A 21,932-nucleotide genomic window follows, 5' to 3' on the forward strand; every position below is an offset into this window, starting at 1 on the left:
ATAATGATCCTTAAGCCATTTATCACACCGTAGTTGTGGAAAATTTTGATCCTACACATTTTTTAAAGATTAAATCTGATCTTTAATGTCAGTAGATAAATCCAGGCAACCCCTATCAGTGAGGGCCATGTTATTTACTCCAGAGAACCCTTTTGTCTTTTTTCCTCCTGTTCCGTCTGATTTCGTGAGGTGATTATTTTGCTATCCTGTGAATTCAGACAAAAAAAATAGGGCAAAGGTGTGGAAACTTACAGAAAAACGTGGATGTTTTTATTTTGAAAATTGCCTTCTGATCGGAAATGAAATGAAATGTGGATGATATCATCTCTAGGAGAACATCTCTGTTCAGATGTGCCAGCTAGCAGACATCTAATCCTCTCATTATCATCGTCATCATCATCATCATCATCATCATCATCATCAGTGGGAATCCTCCGTTTACACTCCAAAATAAAAGCATGGGGCGGAGTTAAACCGTGGCGACCGTCCGGAACCTCCCACCAGCACAGACGCACCTGAGCGGCTGCCAAACGCAGCCCGGCTCTATAAAACCTCCGGTGTAGTCGGCGCAGCATCAGTCTGCCTCCAGCCGGACCTACTCCTCCTCCCCAGAGGCAACCATGCACCTGAGCGCGCACGAGTGGTGCCACGCGGTGGTCTTACTGTGCATCCTCCCGAGGAGCTGCCAAGCGTTCAAGAACGACGCCACGGAGCTCCTGTTCTCACACGTCAGCGCACCGGTGCCGGAGGTGCAGAGCAACGTGTCCCTGAACCGCGCTCGGTCTGGCGGGAGAGCAGCTGCCGGCGCGGCGCACGACAGAGGCGGTGAGTCAGAGGCGAGGACCGGAGGATGCTCCGTGTGGTCGTTCACCGGTGACGCGCCTGTGGTTGCACCGCGCTCCTGGCGGTTGAACGGGTCCCTCGTGTCTCCTGGTCGCTTTACGTCTTGGAGTTTAAACTCGCGATGTCTTAAGCCGGCGTTACGTTTATCTGTTGCTCGTCAGACAGTCGTGATATTTGAAAAGTAGATTTATCTAGAAGTTGTTATTGATTACTGCAGGCCACTAGCGCGCGCGCGTGCGCGTGTGTGTGTGTCACTAACGGGGACATTTTCATTAAAAAGGTGCTATGTTGACGGTCAACGTGATCCTAAATGGCAGTGGCCGGTTTTATCTGTTAAGCTATCTTCAATTTTCTTTTATAAAAAATACAAAGGATCGCATTTGTCCACAAAGATGGGTTAATAAAGGGCTAAAAGAATATGTTTGTTATTTTTCATGATTTTATTTCTTTATTTTGTTTTGCCGTCACAAAATCAGTCAAAATAATCAACAACAACAACAAAATTAAAATTCACTGTAAATCGCCGCGACTTTGACGTTCACGTGACAAAGGGGCCTGTTAGTTACAGTCAGTCGCGTCAATGACGAAACTTCCCATCCCTGAAAGATGAAAACCACATGACGTCCCAGCGTCTCTACTTATATTTCCAAGAAGAAACGTGCAGTTGAAAAGTCTGGTCTGTAGGGAATGAATATCATCAGGTTCATCCTGACCCCCTCACCGGGGTCACGCGGCCCTGCCCCGGTAACCGAGGCAACACCAGGGGAGTGTAACACACACCTCGCTCGGGCCCAGCAGCGAGGCAGCAGGGTGGAAGCACAGACGAGTGAAGACGTCCTCCTGCATTAGAGGCTGTTTGACTTCTATGCAGCCAACCGTGAAGGAGTGGGAGGGAGGGAGGGGAGAGGCCTCACCCCTCTTCATCCATTCATGGAACAGTGTCACAGAGAGGTGGTGTCGCCATCGGGGCGTGTGATGTTGAGAATGACCCCGAGCTTGGGTCCCGTGGGGGGACAGTGAGAGTCGTGGCCTCCGCTCAGATCTCCCCCACACACACACACACACACACACACACCTGAAGACCTGCTGGTGGGAAGTTTTCACTCTGCTGTGATTCCTCAACTTCTGAAGTGTCAAGCTCATCGTAACGTCACACCGCCAGCGCCCAACTTCCCCAGCGATAAATGAACTCACGAAGACAGACGGATATTTGCTGAAGGGACGTGAGCAACCTGAGTTTGCTGACACGCTGGAGGCTTTTACCTACAATGGATGTCATGGCGTGTGGCTGGGTAGTCTCACTTTTTCCGGTTTGCAAGCCTGAATCCCAGTAAAATAATATACTTTTCTGAACTTGGCGAACTTTTTTTTGCTGTTCTGATGTTTGCCTTTGACAACTTGGCCATCATATCCATGTGTTACCGATGACTATCACAAAACTCCTGGCGTTAATATTTTGTAAAAGCACCAAAAGACATCCCTACAACCGTGTTGCAACATCCATGTTTAATCAGAAATATCTTGATACTTTACTCTGTGGTAGTGGGCGGGGCAGTGAAACAAAAACAGGAAATGGGTGATTGTAAATATGCAGCATGGCACAAACCAGAGATGGATTGATGTTAGCTTAGCTAACAACAAGCTAACATGAGAAGGTCTGAACTTCTGGCCAGAGTTTTTCAGAATAAGACTCTCAAAGCCACTTCTGAGAAAAACTACATGAGGTGAAGCATTTCTGATTTTTATTTTGAAGGCTGGATCACTTTGCCGGGAGGAAAATATTTCCAATGGCATCTTTTTACAATCCACATGAAAACGTTAAAATTTCCCTCTTTTTTTTAACAAATCTGACATCATTGTTCAAGCCCTCATTTGGTGCTGGCATGAAGATATATTTTAGTACCTGTTATTTGGTGGTGGCCCGAATCTTGACCACGACAGGGAGGAGGGCAGTCATCAACCGTTATCCTTTTAATATTATGGTGAAATTATGTCCTGATGTTATTCCGACATCTATCAAACTATCTGCCAAATTCTGCGTGTTCATTTCTCACAGTTCTCCTCGTTTTCCCACAGAACAAAGCCAAATCGGATGCAGAGAATTGAGGTCCACTAAGTACATCTCCGATGGCCACTGCACCAGCATCAACCCCATCAAAGAGCTGGTTTGTGCTGGCGAGTGTCTCCCGGCTCAGATGCTTCAAAATTGGATCGGTGGCACCTACAGCAGAAAGTTTTGGAGTCGCCGCAGCAGCAGCCAGGACTGGCGCTGCGTCAACGACAAGACCCGCACTCAGCGCATCCAGCTGCAGTGTCAGGACGGCAGCACGAGAACATACAAAATCACCGTGGTCACCTCCTGCAAGTGCAAGAGGTACTCGAGACAGCACAATGAATCAGGCCACAAGTTCGAGGAGCTGGCGGTGTCGCCCCCGCAGCTCCTGCACAAGCACAAGTCCAAGAGCAAGAGAAGGCTGGAGAAGAACCGTATGAGCGAGAACTGGCACGAGACTGAACCCTGAGAGCCTGCCGACACGCAGACTCTCTGAAACCCCATAAGACTACAAGGAGGACTGTCAGTGTGACGCTGAGGCACGGCGCCCGGTGGTGGATTATCTCTGTGTGACCGGGACTACATTTAAGTGAAGCTGGTTCCTCACGAGGATGGAAAACAACTAAGGGTACGCTTAGGACTTTTCTCGACATTCCAATCCATGTGATTGGAGATAATGTGAACAAAACTGGGGTGTACAGTCTGCAGAGCTTTCTGGAGCCCAGAGCCAAACCACATTGTCCCAGATGTAGCCATGTGTAACTGTTCGGCCATGATATATGCAGTTGGAGATCTTTGGCCACCTGTCAAGACACCAATAAACACCAAAATATCTTGTGTAAATAACTGTACATTTGTCAAATGCTTACTTGTCTTGTTTTAAGTATGGCCATGTGTATAATTTTTTTTTTTTTTTACTAAGATTTATGATGTATGACGTAATATATTTTCTTTGGCGGCATGCTTTTCTTCAGCAGCTTGTGGGTGAAGTATGCAAAGGCTTTGTCATCGTTGATTTTTGTTACAAACCTCATATGAAATAAATATCTCTTCTTAATCGCACATATCGTTGTCAATGGAGACCTCATCAACTATGACGACTGGAAGCAGCGGGGCTGATGATATCCAGAAATGGATGAAGGGAGTATGAATCACCGTTAGATTTATCCTGTCAGCTAACAAGTCTGTCAAAACGCCTGAAATGAATCATCGATTGGATATAATCAAGGATATACAATATTGATTTCTTTTGCTAATATCTGACTGATGTTTCATGGCTGATTTGGCCCTTTTAGCTTTTTATTTTACTCATGCTGATATATTTTGTACAAAAACGAGTTCATAAATTTACATTTTGTACATCCCAAAGAACACACTTTGATTGTAATTTGAAAAAATTGTGTTTTTATTTATGAAACATGGAAAAACCCATAAATCAAATATGTAATGCATCATTTTCTCATTAGACTGATACCTAAAAAAAAAAGACAACTGTAAGCACTGATGACATGCTGATACTCTCCTGCATCCTCATATATAATGTGTGTTAAAATGAAGTAAATTGAATATATAATTCTTACAGAATACGACAGATTCTCAACAAATATGATCTAAACAACCAAGTTGTCCATTATTTTAACTGGAGCCTTCGTACTTTGTTACTTCAGGTCACATTTATGTAGCAGGCAGTGTGAAGCTGCTGCTGCGACTCGGAGGACTTCAGTTGCATGATGCAGTTGCCGCATCACCAAACAAAACACTTTGAACATGGTTGCTTCAATCTTAGTGATACCTAACTTAAAACAAGTGTCTACGTAGACCAAATTTATGTCTCCAGCAGCATTTATTTTGAAGCGTCTACGCAATCATAAATTACAAACAGATGAGCTATTTTATTTTGAAACCGTAAGCGGAAGTACGCCGCTCACCTCCTTCAACTTTCGGCGTTTTGTAAAAATCATCCACGCTGCCGCTTCATCCCGGGTTCCATTAAGCAGGAATTCTTGGGGCTGACCTGCTGTGACCACCCCACCCCACTCCCTCCTCCCCCCCAGTCACACACAGATTGAGGGACACAACGTCGACATGCAGAGCGAGAACTGTGATCCACACAGGCCCACGCATCCCCGGGCTTTCCTAAGCTGCGATGCCGGGAATAGTGAACAGGAATCGCCGGGACGCAGCGTGGATTTCACGGTGTCTGTGGTTCTCCCTGCCGCCGGCACTGGAGAGAGGACCGGACTGCAGACACCCAAACAGTTCTGCACTTTTCATGGCAGACCGCTTATAAGCTACACTATCCAGGCTTTTGAGAGGTAGGACAATATTGAAACAGGACAGTAACAAATACGTTCATTTCCACCTGCTTGAGGACATCCAGGTGGATTTCACGAGTCCCAGCAGCAAATGATGGAGCAACGCCCCTAGCGGCCAAAGGGTGCTAGTACATGTACTTGTTACTTGCTAATAGCAAATGGCTACCGTGTAATATCTCTATTTTGCTAATATTTGGCACTTTTACTCCGCTGTTTATGGGTGGTGATGGTAGATCTGCCAAGCCTCTACATTTCAAAACCATTTTATCAATAGTATGTAAATAAACACCTACTTCAGATACACTTTTAAGACTTTTTCAGTCTCAGCTGGAAGTGGTTTGTTTAGTTTCCTGTCTTGCATCCCTGTTTGTACTTAAATGTTTTATTCTAGTGTTTGATGTTTGCTTACAGTTGAGTTGGTGCTGCTGCAACCTCTCCTGATGTAGAGGGGGAGAAAACATTTTAAGTCGTCGGCTTCTTGAAATAATCACCTAAGTCATTCTTTAGTCAGGTTTTTCAGAAAACACAAATAAATGGAGACAAGCAATAGAATGAGTTGATTCAGGCAACAAAAAAATTTCAGCAAATAATGATTGAGGCTATTTTAAGAAGGTGATGCAACAACACAATAAAGGGGGGCTTTAATTTGGAGAATTTACAGGAAGATCAATCGAGCACAGATCCTCGTGGATCAGCCTGCTGCTCAGATGCTGCGGGGGAGGTGCGGGTTGTGTTGTGTATTTAAATGTGTATGGTGAGTTTTCTGTTGAATCAGGGACAACGTTTGGGAAACGAAACCTGGGGTCACATGAGGAATCAGACTGGAGACGGAGGATTCCGTGTGGGAGTTGGGCCACGCAGTAAAACATCCACGCTGCTGCAAAACTGCGGCTGTGCCTGATGTGGCCGGATACCAGCTGAAGCTGGACGCAGAGCAGGTGCTGCAGTGACAACACAGCCTCTCTTCTTCATTTGGAGGGGCGAGCGCACGTTGGCTGCAGCAAGTTCTTGTCTGGCAGCCCAGGAAAAATTTGAATCGGAGTTGGATTTCACCAAAACGCCTCCTCACGTTGTGCTGTGATTAGACCATGAGACGCCGCTGGGAAGGAGCATCCTATCACAGCATTATGTTGTTTCCCTAGCAACCGGCAGACTAATTGCCGTTGCCACGCTGCTAAACAGCAATATCAGTCACCTTCCTTCTGTTTGTGTCCATTTTTTTTTAGTTTGAGGAGAGGAAATGAAGAAAGACTGAAGGGTCGCTGGTTCGATCCTCACTTCCCCCAGGACCGTGTCCAAGTGTACTTGAGCAAGATGCTGGGTGGATGGATGTGGAGAAAGCGTCCGTGTCGGCTGTTCTTGCTCTGATACCGGTCCAAAACACGCGTCACACAAACAAGTGCCACTGCCGCACGACCACCGCTGCAGCAGATTTGTTCTGAAACCAGCCTTGAAAGTAAACAGCTCAAGACAGGCACCTCAAAGGGCGGGCAGCCCCGCTGTAGAATGCAAATACCTTACGTGGTGAGCCGCCAGTCCAACCGAGTCAGCGCTCGTGTAAAGAAAAGCCCGCCAGTGTTTCTTCGACCACTCGCAAACAGACCATTTTATTTTATATCCTGACATTGATGAGAAGTTCGATGTTTACAGTGGGCTTGATCCCTGACTGACCTCCATCCCAACAACACAATAACAACCCATGTCTGTAATCAGACAGGCTCCTCATAGCTTGTTGTCTGTGTTTACGTGTTATCAGGAAACAAATGCAGCAACATCCTGCAAGTAAATAGTGGGGGGATGCTGCCTGTGTGGCCTCGCCATTACTTTAGGAAGGTCAGAGGTCACCAGAGTCCTGCTTAAATAGGGTTGAGTTGCAGTCCACCTGGCCTAATAGGATGCGTCGGGGACGAGGTATTTCTGTTGTCTAGCCTGGAAGTGAGCATCATCATGAGTTCTGTCAACCCAACTGGGTTTAAGACGACTGGTTGTACTTGTCGGCGGGGATGGGGGTCTTTTATGACAACTTTTATCTTGAAAGACATTCTCCAGAATGTTAAATGTTTTGTTATAAACATCCTGCATCGTCTAACACCACTAAACAGAGGTGGCTGTTGTTTTCTCACAGGGTGTCATGGATACGGGCCGTTGTGGTCGTCGTCGCCAAAGAAAACATGGACCTGATGACGGACATCATCCAGCGCTTCCAGCACAGGAAGGTTCGAGTGGTGCCAGGTGGCTCCACTCGTCACAGGTCGATATACAACGGGGTCCTGGCTCTGGATGAAAGGGACAAGGAGGAGGAGGGGTCCCGCGCTGGACGGCCGAAGGTGGTCATCATCCATGATGCTGTGCGGCCTTTTGTGGAGGAGGACTTTGTGTACAAGATAGCCATGGCTGCCAAGGAGCAGGGGGTCAGTACGACAAAGCTAATTTATCATTGCTATCGTCGGCTAAAACGGCTTCCCTTTTTCCAGAAGGATGTATGGAAATTTTAAGGACGTCAAAAACGATGCATCACTGTTGTACAGTCGAACATTGCCGATGCAACAGAAAGATGAATAATTCAAGAAATGTTCCTGCATTTTCAGCCCCTTTGTATCACCGGGTTCATATTTTATTTTACAGTCAGTTTCATCAGGCGCACAGGTTCTGTGGACGTCACCGTTTGGATGTACGGTACATTAACAACATTCTCCTGCAGTTGCTCATGAGCGTCATTATGATGCCAAACGCTAGAAAGAATTCCTACTCCTGAGCGAATGGGATGATATTTTAAAATGATCACTCACTAAAAATGCTGTGTTTTGCTGAAACGGGAAAACTGAGGCTCTTGTTTCATTTTTTTTCTGCTGTCTAACTAACTATAAACAGCTTTGACATTATTGAAACAGATGCTTGTGCTACGCTTTGAGTGCAGGAAGACTCCTTCGCTGCTCCAGGGTCGTTGTAGCAACACCCGCCACCACACTCATGCTACTGGTAAACAAACCTCAGGCGGTCGAGGAGCTGCAGCATTTATTTTCTTGTCATATGCAAGACTTGGTTCACGTTTTCGAACGAACGCGCGCTCACCAGCTGAAATGTTCCGCTTGTTGAGTCGTGAGAGTGAGTTTCAACTTTGTCCAAACCTAAAATACAGCAGATAAAAAAAATGGGGGCCTTTGCTCACTTCATTACATTCAATTATTTGTCGGCAGACGGCCATCCTGCCATGATGAAGTGTTTAAACCCAGTAAATGTCACAAGTGGGAAATTTTAATGACCAGAGTTATCTCCAAGGCTCATTTGAGAGTAGGGCTTTAAGACGTGCGACCTTTATGTGTTGTCAGATTTTCCAGGAGCATATTTAGGCAGGAAGTGTTAATTTCCAAGAGAAAAGCAGTTCAGAGAAAGATTATAATCCCCTTTTCACCAGAAGAAAGAACCCCAAATTGCAAATTGTAGTTCCTCATGCTTGGAAGGCTTAGAGTTGCTAAAATAAAACTTATTTGTCCCTCATACTTTGAGTGCTTCTAGCTCAAACTCAGAAAAGGTCGATTACAAGTGAGCATAAACACATTCATCATGCTGCTGCTGCAGTCGGAGGGCCTGGAATCAACCATGACACCCGGCGGGTTGACAGTCACCACGCGCGTCATGGAGGTTTTGTTTAGGTGTGGTCTTTAAAGCGGCATTTTTCACTGTCCATCGCGGACATAAACAAAATGGAATTTGAAATGCAAGTTTTCCAGGTTTAGAGGCAAAGAAAATCGTAGACGTTGCTCCTTTAGCTTCTTCTTGGTTGTGTATTTGTCAGATTGACAGGTCGGTATTTGTATATTTGCTCCATCAGTGATAGACAGAAAACATTCGGGCCGCAGCCACTGTGACAGAGTTTCATCGAGATTGATGGGCGAGCCTCACAAGCTGGGAGCAGACTTCATTGAATACAGGTCACACAGGTTGTGTGTGATCCAAGAGCTCTCTGGCACAGGCTTACGTTGAGTGTCTAAGATTGTGTGTGTGCGTGTGTGTGTGTGTGTGTGTGCACGTCTTGTGATGAACTTACCCAGCAGGCAGTCTGGTCTTCATTATCTTGCCAGTATCCAGGCTCGTGATAGAAAGCCTGTCTCTGCAGAAATGCAGCAGATCCATTTTGAGTCGAACAGCGTGCGTAACACACACGGTACGCTGGCGGGCCCTGTCGCCTGCACGCGCTCACTAACTGTTGACCCTGTGAGACTGTCTTTAATCATGCTGTTGAAAAATGAAAATATTATCTCAGAAATGTTGATTATTTTGAATGGAAAGTTGGACCTGGTCTTGCAGCATAATCATAGCTGCTGACACAAAGTACAGCTGTTCTCTCTGTGACCTGCAATTATGGCCGTTGAGATTTTTTTGTTCTACGTTTTGCGATCAAACCAGAGTTCTTGTTTTTTTTTAATGGAACAAACTGTTTATTGACTTTAGCTTCCATTACAACAGTTTTGTGGAGTGTTTGAAAGCCAAACTCAAGGCATCGGTAACATGTTTTGTGCTCTAATGAGAGCAGAGGCCTGTTGTCATTGTTTCACAGGCTATCATGTATAAACTGTCTAAATTGTGTTTAAGCGTTCAAAAAGAGGTCCTAAAAACAAATGTTTCTTTTTTTTTCTCTCAGGCAGCAGGGGCTATCCGGCCCCTTGTTTCCACGGTGATAGCCTCCACATCAGAGGGCTACCTGGATCACTCTCTGGAGCGAGCCAAGTACCGAGCCAGTGAGATGCCTCAGGGATTCACGTATGATGTCATCCATCAAGCCTATCAGAGAGTAAATTCCCCCATAATTTACCTGCAACTTTGATACCTTCAAATCTGCTTCTTGAGGTTCGCCACCTTTCCAGATCAACAGAAATCATTCTTGAAATTAATGTTCTGGGGTTTTCCCCCGCGGGAAGGCTTGGACTCACAAGCTCATGAGATGGCACCAGAATCCCATTTCACCAGGCCTCAGGTTACACATTTGTGTCCCAAGAGTGGTTTGGCCAATCGGCATCCTTCGGGGGGGGGGGGGGGGGGGGGGGGGGGGCGTGGTTTAAGTGTGAGACAGTTGTCCCTTCTAATTAACACCGGTGGCTCCTGAAGAAATTAGCGTCGACGTTGCTGTGGCAGCACTGAAGAGTTTCCGCCATGGAAACGATGTTGTCACTGCGCTACCGACCTGCTAGGCTGAAGAGTGTTGTACACACACATGATCAGCTGGGCTCCATAAGTAATATTGATAAAGGGTCAATCATAGACATCAATTTAATTGATGAAAACAGCCACACCTTTGCTCTGCTGCCTCATGGTGGCCCCAGAAACAGGGAAGTGTGCGTTCAATCACTTTCAAAACGATCTGTGTTGGTTTTTTTGACACAGTTCTGTGGAGGGGGGGGGGGGGGGGGGGGCTTTTGTGCACCAAGAAGTGATCTTTCAGGAGTCAATCGTTATGCATCTGTAAAAGCGGATTTTGTTCCCCTCCTCTAATAAAACCACAGCACATCAGGATCATGCGGTGCAGGCATGTGCCTCTTTCTTTCCCGTGTCAGATAAATAAAAGAAGGCCTGTCAAATCTTAGGAAATGACAGTCAGCTTGCAGTTTTATTGCTATGATGACAAAGGACTTGATGGTTCTCATACATCATAACGGCTCTTTACAGTTCTTCATTGTTCGCCTGATGTGCCAGGACCTGCAGGGTTTGACTCCGAAGGGCTTGTGGTGGAGGTGCCAGTTTTCTCTCAGTCTCGGCGGCATCTGGGAAAGAAATGACTCGTTAATATATTCTGCCACGCCGAAGCAGATCAGGCTGCGGAACAGAAGTGAAAGAGCAGCATTACATGGCTCATTTAGGTGGGTTTGGATTGATAGCCTTAGCAGTTGAGTGATTTTTAATATGTGTACCTGAAAAAATGGAAAGAATTCACCCGCTGACGTATGAGTGTGTTGATTCCTCTCTGAAAGCAGGGGCTTATTGCTGAGACTTGGCAGGCTAATCCAACTTAATATGAAACTTGAGTTGCATAAATTAAACTTATTTATTCTCCAGACACGTTTTTATTTGCTATTTCAACCTCGACTTGATGAGATGGTTCTTTCGAATGCCATGTTTTTTTTTTGTTTTTTTTTTGAGTGAGGCGGCAAAGTTTTAGCTCAGAGCCAAAGAATGCCTTCCAATTGTTTCCCCATTAGCGAGCATTTATTTTTATCCCTGGCACACCGGCATTGTCAGATTACTCTGAGAGCCCTGTTGGCTTCGGCCCTTTACAGAAAATGATCTCACATTCGTGCTGCGGTGCCAAGGCCAGTCAGGTAGTGAAAATGAACTGGTGAAATCGCAGGAGAAGAAGGTTGGGGTCGACTGAGGGTGTGTAGCACGCGCCCCCCCCCCCCCCCCCCCCCCCCCCCCCACACACACACACACACCTGCTCTCCTCCTCTGCCGCTTTTCAAAAGAAGGGAAAGTGTAAGGTATCTGTCAGCTCAGGACTGTAGGACATGTTCATGAAAAATCTCTGAGAGCTGCACAGTAGTAGCTTGACATCCATTGAGAACAGAAGAACTTAGGGCTGAAAAGACAAAAGGGAGGACACTTTATCCAGTCCCCAGTGGGGTCTATTGTACCCAGAGAAAATACGAAAGGTTAAGTTACCTCCAGACATAACACACATATTTCTCATGTACTTTCACTCTTCAGTTGCAGGGTCCCTGGAATAAAAGACCCCTCTCTTTTATAGCTTGATAAAATGCTACCCAAGTATAATCTCAGGTGGCATAAATCTGTCTTTGTAGTCCAGACACCCGGTGATCTCATCGCCTGAATTCAAACTTCCATGCGATCGTCTCGAATGGAGCAGGGATTCAAATCAGGTGTTTATTGCTACCATAAACTTACAGAAGAGGCTTATCTTCAGAGCTCCTCTCCAGGCTCCACTCATGTTCTGTTTCATCCACCAGACGTTCTGCCCGTGAGCTACAAAGGACCTTGGCTGATCGACGTTCTTATGTTCTTGTTTGTGTGCAGGTTTTAGCGTCGTTCAGCATGTTGTCTCCCGTTTTAGGTCACTGCTCTCGTTAGTGTCCTGAGCTCAGACAGACCCTCTTTGCTCCACCTGACAAATTAAATGAAGGACTCGTGTGGAGCGTCGGTTCTTTAGCTCGTCGAGAGAGAGGGTGAGACGTCTGAACCGCCCTTCATAATTTCCCCGCAAGCGATCACATGCAGCTGCTTATGACAGGCTGGCTTATCTTACCTCTCAATCCTATTCTGCCTCATTCGCTTATTTTCATCTCTAGTCGGCAACTTGTTGAATTATTGTCTGAAAGTCAATAAAAGCATCAAAATTGAATGTGTCATGCTTCCCTCCATGGAAGCACAATAGAGGCACATGTAGACGCTAATGAGCCGTGTAGCCGTCTCCTGAAAAACCAAAGCAAATAAAGTGACGCAACCAGCAATGTGAGATCTAAAGGCTTTAGAAGGGCAGTGAGGTAAAGACCCTGTTACTGGTTCATTGTTTCATTGGTAATAATATTGGACATCCGGCCCTGAAAGGACAGTCATTCACAATTCATCTCAGTAACTCAATCAAAACAAATTTGTTTGGGTAAAAGTGGCGTCGTAGATTTCAGATTGGGAGTGATGCGTCGTGGGATTGAAGGGGAAGTAGGAAAAAAGAGAAACCCCCGCTGAACTCCAAGCTGCTTCAGCCAGATGATGTTTTTTCATCCGACTATAGGAGCAACTTCTTGCATAGCATCCACACGTCTTCTAGAAACATGTGGGAAAATGGCCTTACTGGCTCTTGTTACAGAGCCTGTGGTCCATCAGCCAAAGCAAACAGAATCCTCTGAAGTATCTGCTGAAAAATGTGGTGTCTGCAACATTGTGTTATGAGCCTGTTTTTCTTCGGCGCAAACATCGGCTCTGATCACGGTGAAGGCTGTAAACTGAGAGTCTCCAGATCGTGAGACATTTTGGTTGAAGGTGAATTATTCGTCAGAAAGACACCAGCGTGATGCACAGGGCCAGGTTATGTTGATGAATGCCTGGATGAAAGAAGCACCTTCTGGGACGCATGCGAGATGGAGAGCACGCAGCCAATTATGCTGTCATTTGACTGAGCTGAGCAGCTCTCAAAGTAACAGTTTATCATTGTGGCGCAGAAACAAAATAAACAAGATTGGTTTATTTGATACGTTAGCCTCCCTAGATATTCTGAGCGATGTTGATGTGATTCATTTGGTCGAAAGATCAGTGTTGAAACGTGGAGGAATTGCCTTGAAATTTGATGTGGTTCCTTATGATGTCACGTTTTTCTAATTCCAATGAATTTGATAATCCCTCTCATCATTGCTGGGCTGAAGTTCCCCATCAGCCCAAATTCTGGTCCCTTTACAGGAGAAGAGTCTGTGTCCTGGGCAGGGAAGTGCGTTGCAGTTCTGTGTAACATAGTGGGGCGTAGAGCGGCCTCTGTCCCACTGGCTTTGGTGGAGGTGTGCGCTCCCCACCCACCCTCTAGATAATCCTGGCATCAGATTATGAGTCCAAGCGTTAACAATCCTATTGGAGTATTGATTTGTGGCTCAGTTCTTGAAACTAAGTTTTTAGTGAGTTTGATTGCTTAGCATTTGATGATATTCTGGATTCAGTGTTGTTATGGGGTGGGGGGGGGGGTCATTTATTGCGTCTGCACGTGTCTCAAAACCGTTCGCCCGTGTGACCTGTGCATTAAAAAGTAGCCATGAATATCTTAACTGAAGTATCGAGACGCGCTTTCACATCGGTGTCGCCCGCCGCCCTCCCACATTTCCACATTCCACGTTGCAACAACGTTTGTTCCTCTCGCTGCTTGGTTGGATGTGGCGAGCGGTCACATGGTGCTCAGATGTGTGCTGGAGGAGTCTTATTTTTGCCCTGATCCGTCTCTCTCGTGTGTCCCCTCTACAGTGCAGTGAGTCGGACTTTGAGTTTGGCACCGAGTGCCTCCATCTGGCTCTGCAGTACTGCGGCACCAATGCCAAGCTCATCGAGGGTCCGCCAACACTGTGGAAGGTGAGCTCCCGGGGGCCTGGTTTTGCTTTAGGACAGTGGATGTTGGGATGTGTTGGCCAGCACAGCTGTATGCCCGCTGCTGATGTGCTCTATGGGCACAAGGACCTTTTGAGAGTGATAGAAAGCGTTAAATGCGACGGGGATCTTTGCAGGTGTGGTCACTCTCTGTTCCCGGCGGGGTGTGGACTCAACGCTTCCTGATGTGAATTCCGAGAACGCCAAAACAACTTGGAAGGAGAAGAAAATGGAGCAGAAATGCAGTGCCTTGTTGATGACAGTGGAAGATGTTGCAAAATTATCACAACAGCTCATGCGTCCGGTCCGGAGCGATCATTGTGGGGCCCCGCCCAGCAGTGCCTAACTTATTTACATCTTCACCTCCACCCGCTGAGGCTTCTGCCCCCTAAAGAGACTCGAACTCACAGCTGACAGAAATCAGAATAAGGGGGCGGGTCCGTCTTTTAAGTCTTCAATTTACGGTGTTTTGGGTCATTGAGGAAAAGAAGCTCCATGGTCTGAGAGAAGGTGACAGTAGTCCAGAAGAGTCTCTAAGACCGGCTCACTCAGTCTCTCCCACCCTTGCATCAGATTTGTGGAAGAGTTAATGAACTAAGCCTAACTCCAGATTATTCCCCACGTATGTTGAAAAAATAGAACTTCTGTCCCGGAGCTTTCAGAGAGACTGAAGCGAACGAGCTACCAGTGAGCTACGGAGCAGGCCTCTGCCTTCTCTGCTGCTACATCTGAGGCGTACGGGAACATTCCACACGTCGAGGGGTCGAAAAACGGGCAGAATAACTTTTCAACCCGGGCTAATCAGCGGAAATTCCTATCACCTTGTAGGCGTGTGTTTGGAAAATGCTGTTTGTTTGGTTTTTTTTGAGTTGCGGTGAGGAGACCTGCCAGTTTATTAAGGTTTTATGTATGTTGAGTCAACGCGGAGAGGCAAATGTGTTAGAATCCTGGCACTTAAACTCAGTGGATTGTCGGATACCTGAACATTTAAAGCCAAGCTTTTATTGTCTTTCAGGTGACTTATAAATGGGATTTGGCTGCAGCAGAGTCCATTGTCAGAGGTGAGTTATGTCCTCTATACATCTGCCTCACAGCGTTTCCTGTATGCATGCGCAGTGGACAATATGCATGAATGTATACACAGAAAATAAGCAGAGCTGCAATGGAGAGGGTAGTCGCTCATCTTTGATGAGTCGGGTGGCCAAATATTAGCAGTGTTTTGTCTCTTTGTGAGGCAGCGCGGTGCCGGAATTGAATGGCCTTCCTCCCTGCAGTCGGAGGGAGGAATTCTTTGCGGCATTGTTCAGCTCGCTTGGAACGGAGCTGCTGTGAGCGCGTCTGAGAATACGACAGAGAGCAAGTCAGGACAAGAGAGGCCGTCACAGTCAGAGAAATGCAATCAAACGCAGCGCCATATTTCACCCTGCCAGCACCTGGACCAACAATTACCTGTTGGATGATGGCATAAGGTGCACTTGTTCCCAGAGCCTCTGAAGTCAATGAATTCATTGTGTCTTTTATAGACAAGAAGTGGAAGAAAGTTCTCACATCTGTCAATATGAGAAACTGCCAAGCGTTTAAGTTTGGGTTTTTGTGGGCCCTGTACTCATATAAACACATCTAAGTGTGTGTGTGTGTGCGTGCGTGCGTGCGTGTGTGTGTGTGTGTGGGCCCACATGTGGCTGTGTGTCCCATGAAGTGTGTAATAGATTGCTTTCTGGCTCTTGAGAGTGTTGCGGCAAGTTGATAAGTTAACATCGATCCCGTTCAGCTCACGTTCCGTTCTGGACTCGGTCACATAGCAAGTGTTTTTCACAAGCTGCAGTAAAATAAAATGTCAAGCCAATTTAAAGCAAATTTTAGAAATACCATAAAGAACCAACAGGCCCGCTGCCACTGGTCTTTTACACATTTATTGCTTCTAGCAGCTACCTAGTGAATTAATTGCTGATGTCTGAGCCCCCTGCTGTACTGCTGGCTGGAGGACAGATTTCCGCTGTCGAATAATAAAAGTTTTCCTTAGAGGAAATGCCAATGACACCAAACATCACTTCACAATAAAATGTGAATCAAAATCCCAGCATCAGTTGCTCTGCAGGCTCCGTGTTGCTGGTTTGAACACCCAATCATGAATACTCACAGATTGTTTTTCACTTGAAGGGATCTTGATAGATTTGATTTTTGCTGTTTTACACACTTTGCTTTTCATGTTAACATCATCAATCTACCTCAGATCCACACAAAAAAAAACCAAACCCAAACCGCCATCTTCTGTCAGAAATATGATCTACGCTGCCTGGTTTATTCACTTCAAACGACTCGATGGAAACTGCTGTAAATTTAAATTCCCTCCTTTGTGACATTTTTAAAGTTCACTTTAATTTCGCATCTCCACGTTGTATCTGATTAAAACAACAAAACAAAACTGTGTGTTGTTTGTGTTCGACCACAGTGCTGCACGTAGAGTTAAAAAGAACAGACCAGCTCATCAAGAATGGAGGCGTGACCACCGGCTCATTGATGATTAATCACTCAGTATTTCTCAGTGTATGGAGTTTTACATTCCGTGCCTGTTGTAACATTAAGAGACAAAGTAAAATCCCAGCACCAACTTTTCTCCACCTCCAAAAAAAGCAGCTTTGTGCTTCCTGACACAACAGACACGGCGGCGGGTCTCCCTGAACATGTAACTGGATACTTGTTGGAGTGATTGCTCCTAATTCCAGGAGGAGGACACAAAGGTTGCACAACTCTTCACCAAAATCCCTCATCCTCCAAATGTCTCTTGACCAGCGCCATCCTGATGTGGAGGCCTGCGTCTGATCAGCACCACAACGTCACTACACCCTCCTCACGCAGAGTTCTAACGCCATCAGATATGTCATTGGTTCCTCTAGGAGTTAGATGTCGGATCAGCTTTGGATTTCAGCGTAAGCCTGATTTTTACTTGCAAATGAAAGTCAACATCCGGCGCCGTCTGGATGTTTTTTTTTTAAGATGATGAATTACTTTACAAAATGTTGCCATTTAGAAAATGTAATAATCCAGTCAACCTTTCAGAACACGTGAAAATTGCAGTCATTCTATCTGTAGTTACCACGCTAAGCTGGGCTTCTCCCGCTGATGCGACCGCACCAGCAGCTTTGACTGTTGTTGCTCAAGCAAACAAAGGTGGGAAAAGCAGTTGTTAACCAGTCGTGTCCTTTTCTTTCAGAGACTCTGTCCCGTTCAGCCTGCCTGATCACAGGTGGATCTGCAGCAGCGCTGACGCTGGCCGACGCCTTCCGGAAGGCTGCTGGAGCTTTGGAAATGGTACGAGTCTGACGGTCACAGCTGATTACGATGTCGGTGATGATCCCTGTCAGGGTTTTACCGATTCTACTTCCCCCAGTCTCATCATTCCGGCTCCCCACTCTGTACCTCGAATCCCCCCTCCTCAATACGGGCTCCACTTGGGTGGGCTGGTGGTGGAGACTCGCCATCTGCGGTCAGACATCTAATGAAGTCTGTCTGGGACATCCACGCTCTGCAACCCCCCTCAGTTTCTCCTCCCATGTCCGACCTCCACCTCTCACTCCCCTGCACGCAGGAGAGCAGATGGCGGTTATATCTCCTGAACCGCAGGAGTTTGCTTGATTAATCAAGTGTTTAGTGACGAGTTCTTACCTCCTCCTCCTCATCATCATCCTCCTAAGTCCTCTGCTCATCCAGAACTGACAAGCTCCTCTTCTCCACCACAGCTCATATCCCTCCCTTTCACTTTGAATATGATTTTGGGCAAATCAAATCCCCATGTTCCCTTTGATGCATGTTGCAAACTTCCTCCATTTTAATTTGTAAATTTGTTCCAAATAGACAATGGAGCACAGCCTCCATATGTAGAAGAGTTAAGAGTGGCGCCGGGCGATATTGGATCTGTTAGCACAGATCACGTCAGTGTTCCGGATGTTTACCTCAACAACAAGCCATGTAACCAAAAGCAAAAGCACCTCTGAACTAAGCGGATTCAGTGGTATCAAAAATGAACAGGAAACACTCGGGAACATAATCAGTCAGTGGCACGTTAACACAGCAGACCGGCTGGCGAAACTGTGCTCGCAGCTCCAGATGTTTGCAGAACAACCACAGACGCTGACGTGCTTGGTCGGCCACGGTCAGGGATTCTCTAACGGTCAGGCCAACGTGCGCCCTGGACCTCTGCGTTTTCCAGTAGGATACAAACACAAGTGCAACCGTGGTAAGCAACAGCAATTCATGACATCAACAAGGTCATGATTTGGAGTGAAGGGCTCGATGAACTTGATCATTAGTTCATAATAAGACTTGGGAGAAAGAGCACCGAGGCCTGGCGTGCAATCATCGTGCTGAATCGACTCCTTCCACACCTCATTGATGTGACGGGATTATAAACGTCACAGAGTCTTAAAGGAATTTTGGAGTGGATCAAATGCAATTCCATAGGTGTTCTTCCCTTACATGTCACTCACACACACACACACACACACACACACGTGGCGTCATGCACAGAAACTTTCTCCCTGGTTCATCCTGACGCGCCTCCCTGGAGCTGCTGACACCAGGAAGGGGCAGCAGAGTTTGCCACATCCCCTCAGCCAAACTTCCATCCTCCTTTAAACTTGTGCCAAGTCCTTTATCAACTTGTGTCAAACGGCGGATCTTGCTGTCCGGTGCTGGCTCGTGCCCCAGACACCGATAGGGGTCGGTGTTGGTTTATTGGAGTCGGTCCCATCTGCGCTCAGGTGAACGGTGTGCTTTTCCAGTGTTTCAGAACCAGACTCATCCTGTTGAGTATTAATGGAAGAGGAGATGAAATGTGAGGGGAAAGAGCGGAAGAGCTTCTTTTGTCCCTGTGCCACTATGTGACAAATACAGGTAGTGAAAAACTGAGCGCGTGCGTGTGTGTGTGTGTGTGTGTGTGTGTGTAGGATTTGGCAACATGAGCAAGAGGAAAACACTCGCAGTAAGATTAGGATCGAGCAGGAAGTGAACTGCTAAAATCATCTGATCCAGTTGAAGTTCATGCTCAGAGAAGTTGTCAGTTGATGGTAAGTCGATACAAAATGAACCTGTCAAGGATGCCACAATTAAAAAGAAACTAGGTTGTGTTGGTCCCAGTCACCGCAATGCTTGATATTTGTCGGTGCTGGTGGAAGCCACAGGCTGGAGGCGCTAAGTTTTCCTGTTGTCTCGGTGTCCATCCCTTTTGTTGTTCGTGCGATATCTCAGGGAGAGTGAATGAGTGAATTTCTTCATGTTCACGGGGACTCGATGATGAGTGGAAGACATTTTGGTGTTCAGAGGTCAGTGTCCCAGTGGCGGGCGCCGTGGTGTGGTATTTACGGTTTCGGTGACTAGTTTTTTTGATCAGTATACAATGTGTCTAAAAACGAATGCTACAAATGATTTCTATCTTTTGTTTTAACCTCTGCCAAGGTGGTTGTGTTTTTCAGCGTCTGTTTGGTATCAGCAGGATTCAGTTAAAGTTACCAGGCGCACTTTCACAGAACTTGGCAGTTGGTTGACAATCATCCAAAGAGGAACAAATCCAGACATTGTTATGATTTCCTCTGAAAATACCTTGGCAGACATCTAGGCTCTTTGAGTGCCTGTCCAGCTCAACCTGTTTTTAGTTTTACAACAACTTTGTATTGAAGATTTAACAATTAAAGAAGCACAAATCCTCTTTCTACCATCCCCCCTTCTTGGCGGAGGATCCACCACGGGCTGGGTGGTGGTGGGGGGGGCGGTGCAGCGCGGTGCCCCTCTGCTCAAGCTCTATGAAGCCTCCTCTCCACCTATCAGAATGCATATCAGAGCTGTTAAAACTCGCCGTAGCCCCTTTCAAGAAGTACCTTTGTAACCACAACGATCATCAAAATGATTTGCAGGAATGTGTCAAAAACTAGACTGTTTGACATGCAGTTTTGTCCCTCTTGTCTCAATCTCTGCTTGCATCCTCACGCTCTCGTCAGCAAGAGATCCTTGTTGGTTCAAATAGAAACCGTTTGACTCGCAGCCTTCAACCTTACAAACTTTTTGACTCGGGTCTGCCGCCGTCATTGTCTGGTGATGCCGTTCGTTGCCTTCTGTTTGTTAACGTCACACTTTTGCAGCGAAACCCAGTCCCCCTTTCTTTTGTTTTTTTGCACTTAATCTTAAATTGCTTTATCATATAGAATTTGAAGGGGGGAAAAAAATCGGAATTTCCTGCAGAAGACACGTTGAACTAGGAGATAATTAAAAGGGATGTAAAACTAAAAATGTGGCTTTACTGAACTGGAAAAGAGGCAAAACCCAAAGGAGTGAATGTTTTATGAGCACATAAATTCATAATCAAAGGAAAGGCCGTGCCAACACCCCTCCCTTATCGGTGTTTGTTCATCTTGATGTACGATGATATCCTCGTATTAAATCCACTTCAAAGGGACTCTTTAGACTCATGTCTCAACTCAGGGAATGCGACGAATGTTTAACCTCAACCTACAGTCCATCTGTCACTTTCTGGAAGAGTGCACCAGAAAAATGAGTGTTTTAGTCAGTCGAGAGCAGAGTTGACCAAAGTGGGACGCTTCAGGCCCGCTGTTAGGCTCCGTCTGGCCTGCTCCAAACGTAATGATAATAACCATGAAATAAAAAGCGTAAATTAATATTCTCGTTAAATATGTTGCATCCCTCAATGCCCCCCAGGGGGCGAAGTGACATTTGTTTCGTCACTGGATGGCTGAAGTTACGCTCCGCTGCATTCGTCTGGTTCTTACTGTTCCAAACAGTTCCTTGCACCTTAAAAACAAACAAACAAATGTTTAAGGAAAGGAAGCTGGGTTCTTCATACCTTTTCAACAACACAATGTGTGCTTGCTGTCTGCCTGTGGCCCAGCCTCAGGTCTCTGTGGGGGAAAGGTTTCGGACCCCCCGGTCTGGTGTAGCCTGACTAAGGTAGCAAAATGTAGTCTCCTCCATCACGCAGGCATTATTCATGTCAGAGGGTAGCGTTGTGCCGTGCTGAGCCCTGGAATCGTGTTTTCCTTCGGTCCTCGCAGTGGTTTGGTCATCAAACCTCCATAGCATCTTGGCTCTCCAAGCCATGCCTAATTTTAAATAAACATTCCCACTCTGGGATTTTATGCCCAACCTGGTTTAGATCATGTCAGTTTTTTAAACCCTGCAAATCTACATGTCAGACTGAAATGATTTTCCTTCTGAAGCCACGGGCAGTTATCTTTCAAGACCAATTAACCGTCTCACATGTGTTTCCCATCAGCATTTCTCATTTCCAATTACGCTGTTATTTTAATAAGTGGAGCGGCTGTATTTCAATGCCAAAGTCAGACTCTGAATGTTTATTTCTGTGTTTATTTGCTGCGTGTGTGAAATTGTAGTACCGGGCTGTGATTAGAATCCAAACAACGAAGACGACTGTCAAACGGACTCGGTGGACGTGGAGTGCGAGCTGGTTGCCGCTCGCGTGATCAGGACCTAAATGTCCTGGTTCTGTGAGCAAAAAAAAGCTTTTACCATTGCTGGACACGGGTCAGCCTCGCACTCAGCTTGCAGCATGATGAGATCTAAGTTGGCTTCTATTTGATCTCCTCTCCCAGCTTTCACATATGATGGAATTTTCCTGCCAG

General features: G+C 46.2%; 2 protein-coding genes across 4 annotated transcripts in view; both read left to right on the forward strand.

Annotated features, from left to right (window-relative positions):
- Window positions 1-503: 503 nt before the first annotated feature.
- sostdc1a (sclerostin domain containing 1a) lies at window positions 504-3,958 on the forward strand. Its single transcript, XM_086217071.1, has 2 exons — window positions 504-825; window positions 2,920-3,958. Exons 1-2 carry the CDS (start codon window positions 621-623, stop codon window positions 3,363-3,365), a joined length of 651 nt encoding a protein of 216 aa, XP_086073197.1. The 5' UTR covers window positions 504-620; the 3' UTR covers window positions 3,366-3,958.
- An 856-nt stretch (window positions 3,959-4,814) lies between these two features.
- crppa (CDP-L-ribitol pyrophosphorylase A) overlaps window positions 4,815-21,932 on the forward strand; it is a 39,891-nt gene continuing 22,773 nt past the window's right edge. For all 3 annotated transcript variants that reach the window (XM_086217723.1, XM_086217724.1, XM_086217725.1), the window contains exons 1-6: window positions 4,815-5,211; window positions 7,337-7,622; window positions 9,854-10,003; window positions 14,164-14,268; window positions 15,299-15,344; window positions 17,498-17,595. In XM_086217723.1, the coding sequence (XP_086073849.1) occupies window positions 4,982-5,211; window positions 7,337-7,622; window positions 9,854-10,003; window positions 14,164-14,268; window positions 15,299-15,344; window positions 17,498-17,595 (915 nt within the window). In that variant the 5' untranslated portion in view covers window positions 4,815-4,981. The remainder of the gene's footprint in view (window positions 5,212-7,336; window positions 7,623-9,853; window positions 10,004-14,163; window positions 14,269-15,298; window positions 15,345-17,497; window positions 17,596-21,932) is intronic.

The sequence above is a fragment of the Aulostomus chinensis genome, chromosome 11 (genome assembly GCF_037954235.1).
Source record: "Aulostomus chinensis isolate RoL2024-O1b breed Wild chromosome 11, RoL_Achi_v1.0, whole genome shotgun sequence".
In the NCBI taxonomy this organism is placed as follows: Eukaryota; Metazoa; Chordata; class Actinopteri; order Syngnathiformes; family Aulostomidae; genus Aulostomus; species Aulostomus chinensis.

Excerpts from the sequence above, each read along its gene's own strand:
- sostdc1a (XM_086217071.1), top strand. The coding sequence starts at position 621 with ATGCACCTGAGCGCGCACGAGTGGTGCCACGCGGTGGTCTTACTGTGC. Across the intron at positions 826-2,919 it reads CGCGGCGCACGACAGAGGCG|AACAAAGCCAAATCGGATGC; the intron begins GTGAGTCAGAGG and ends GTTTTCCCACAG.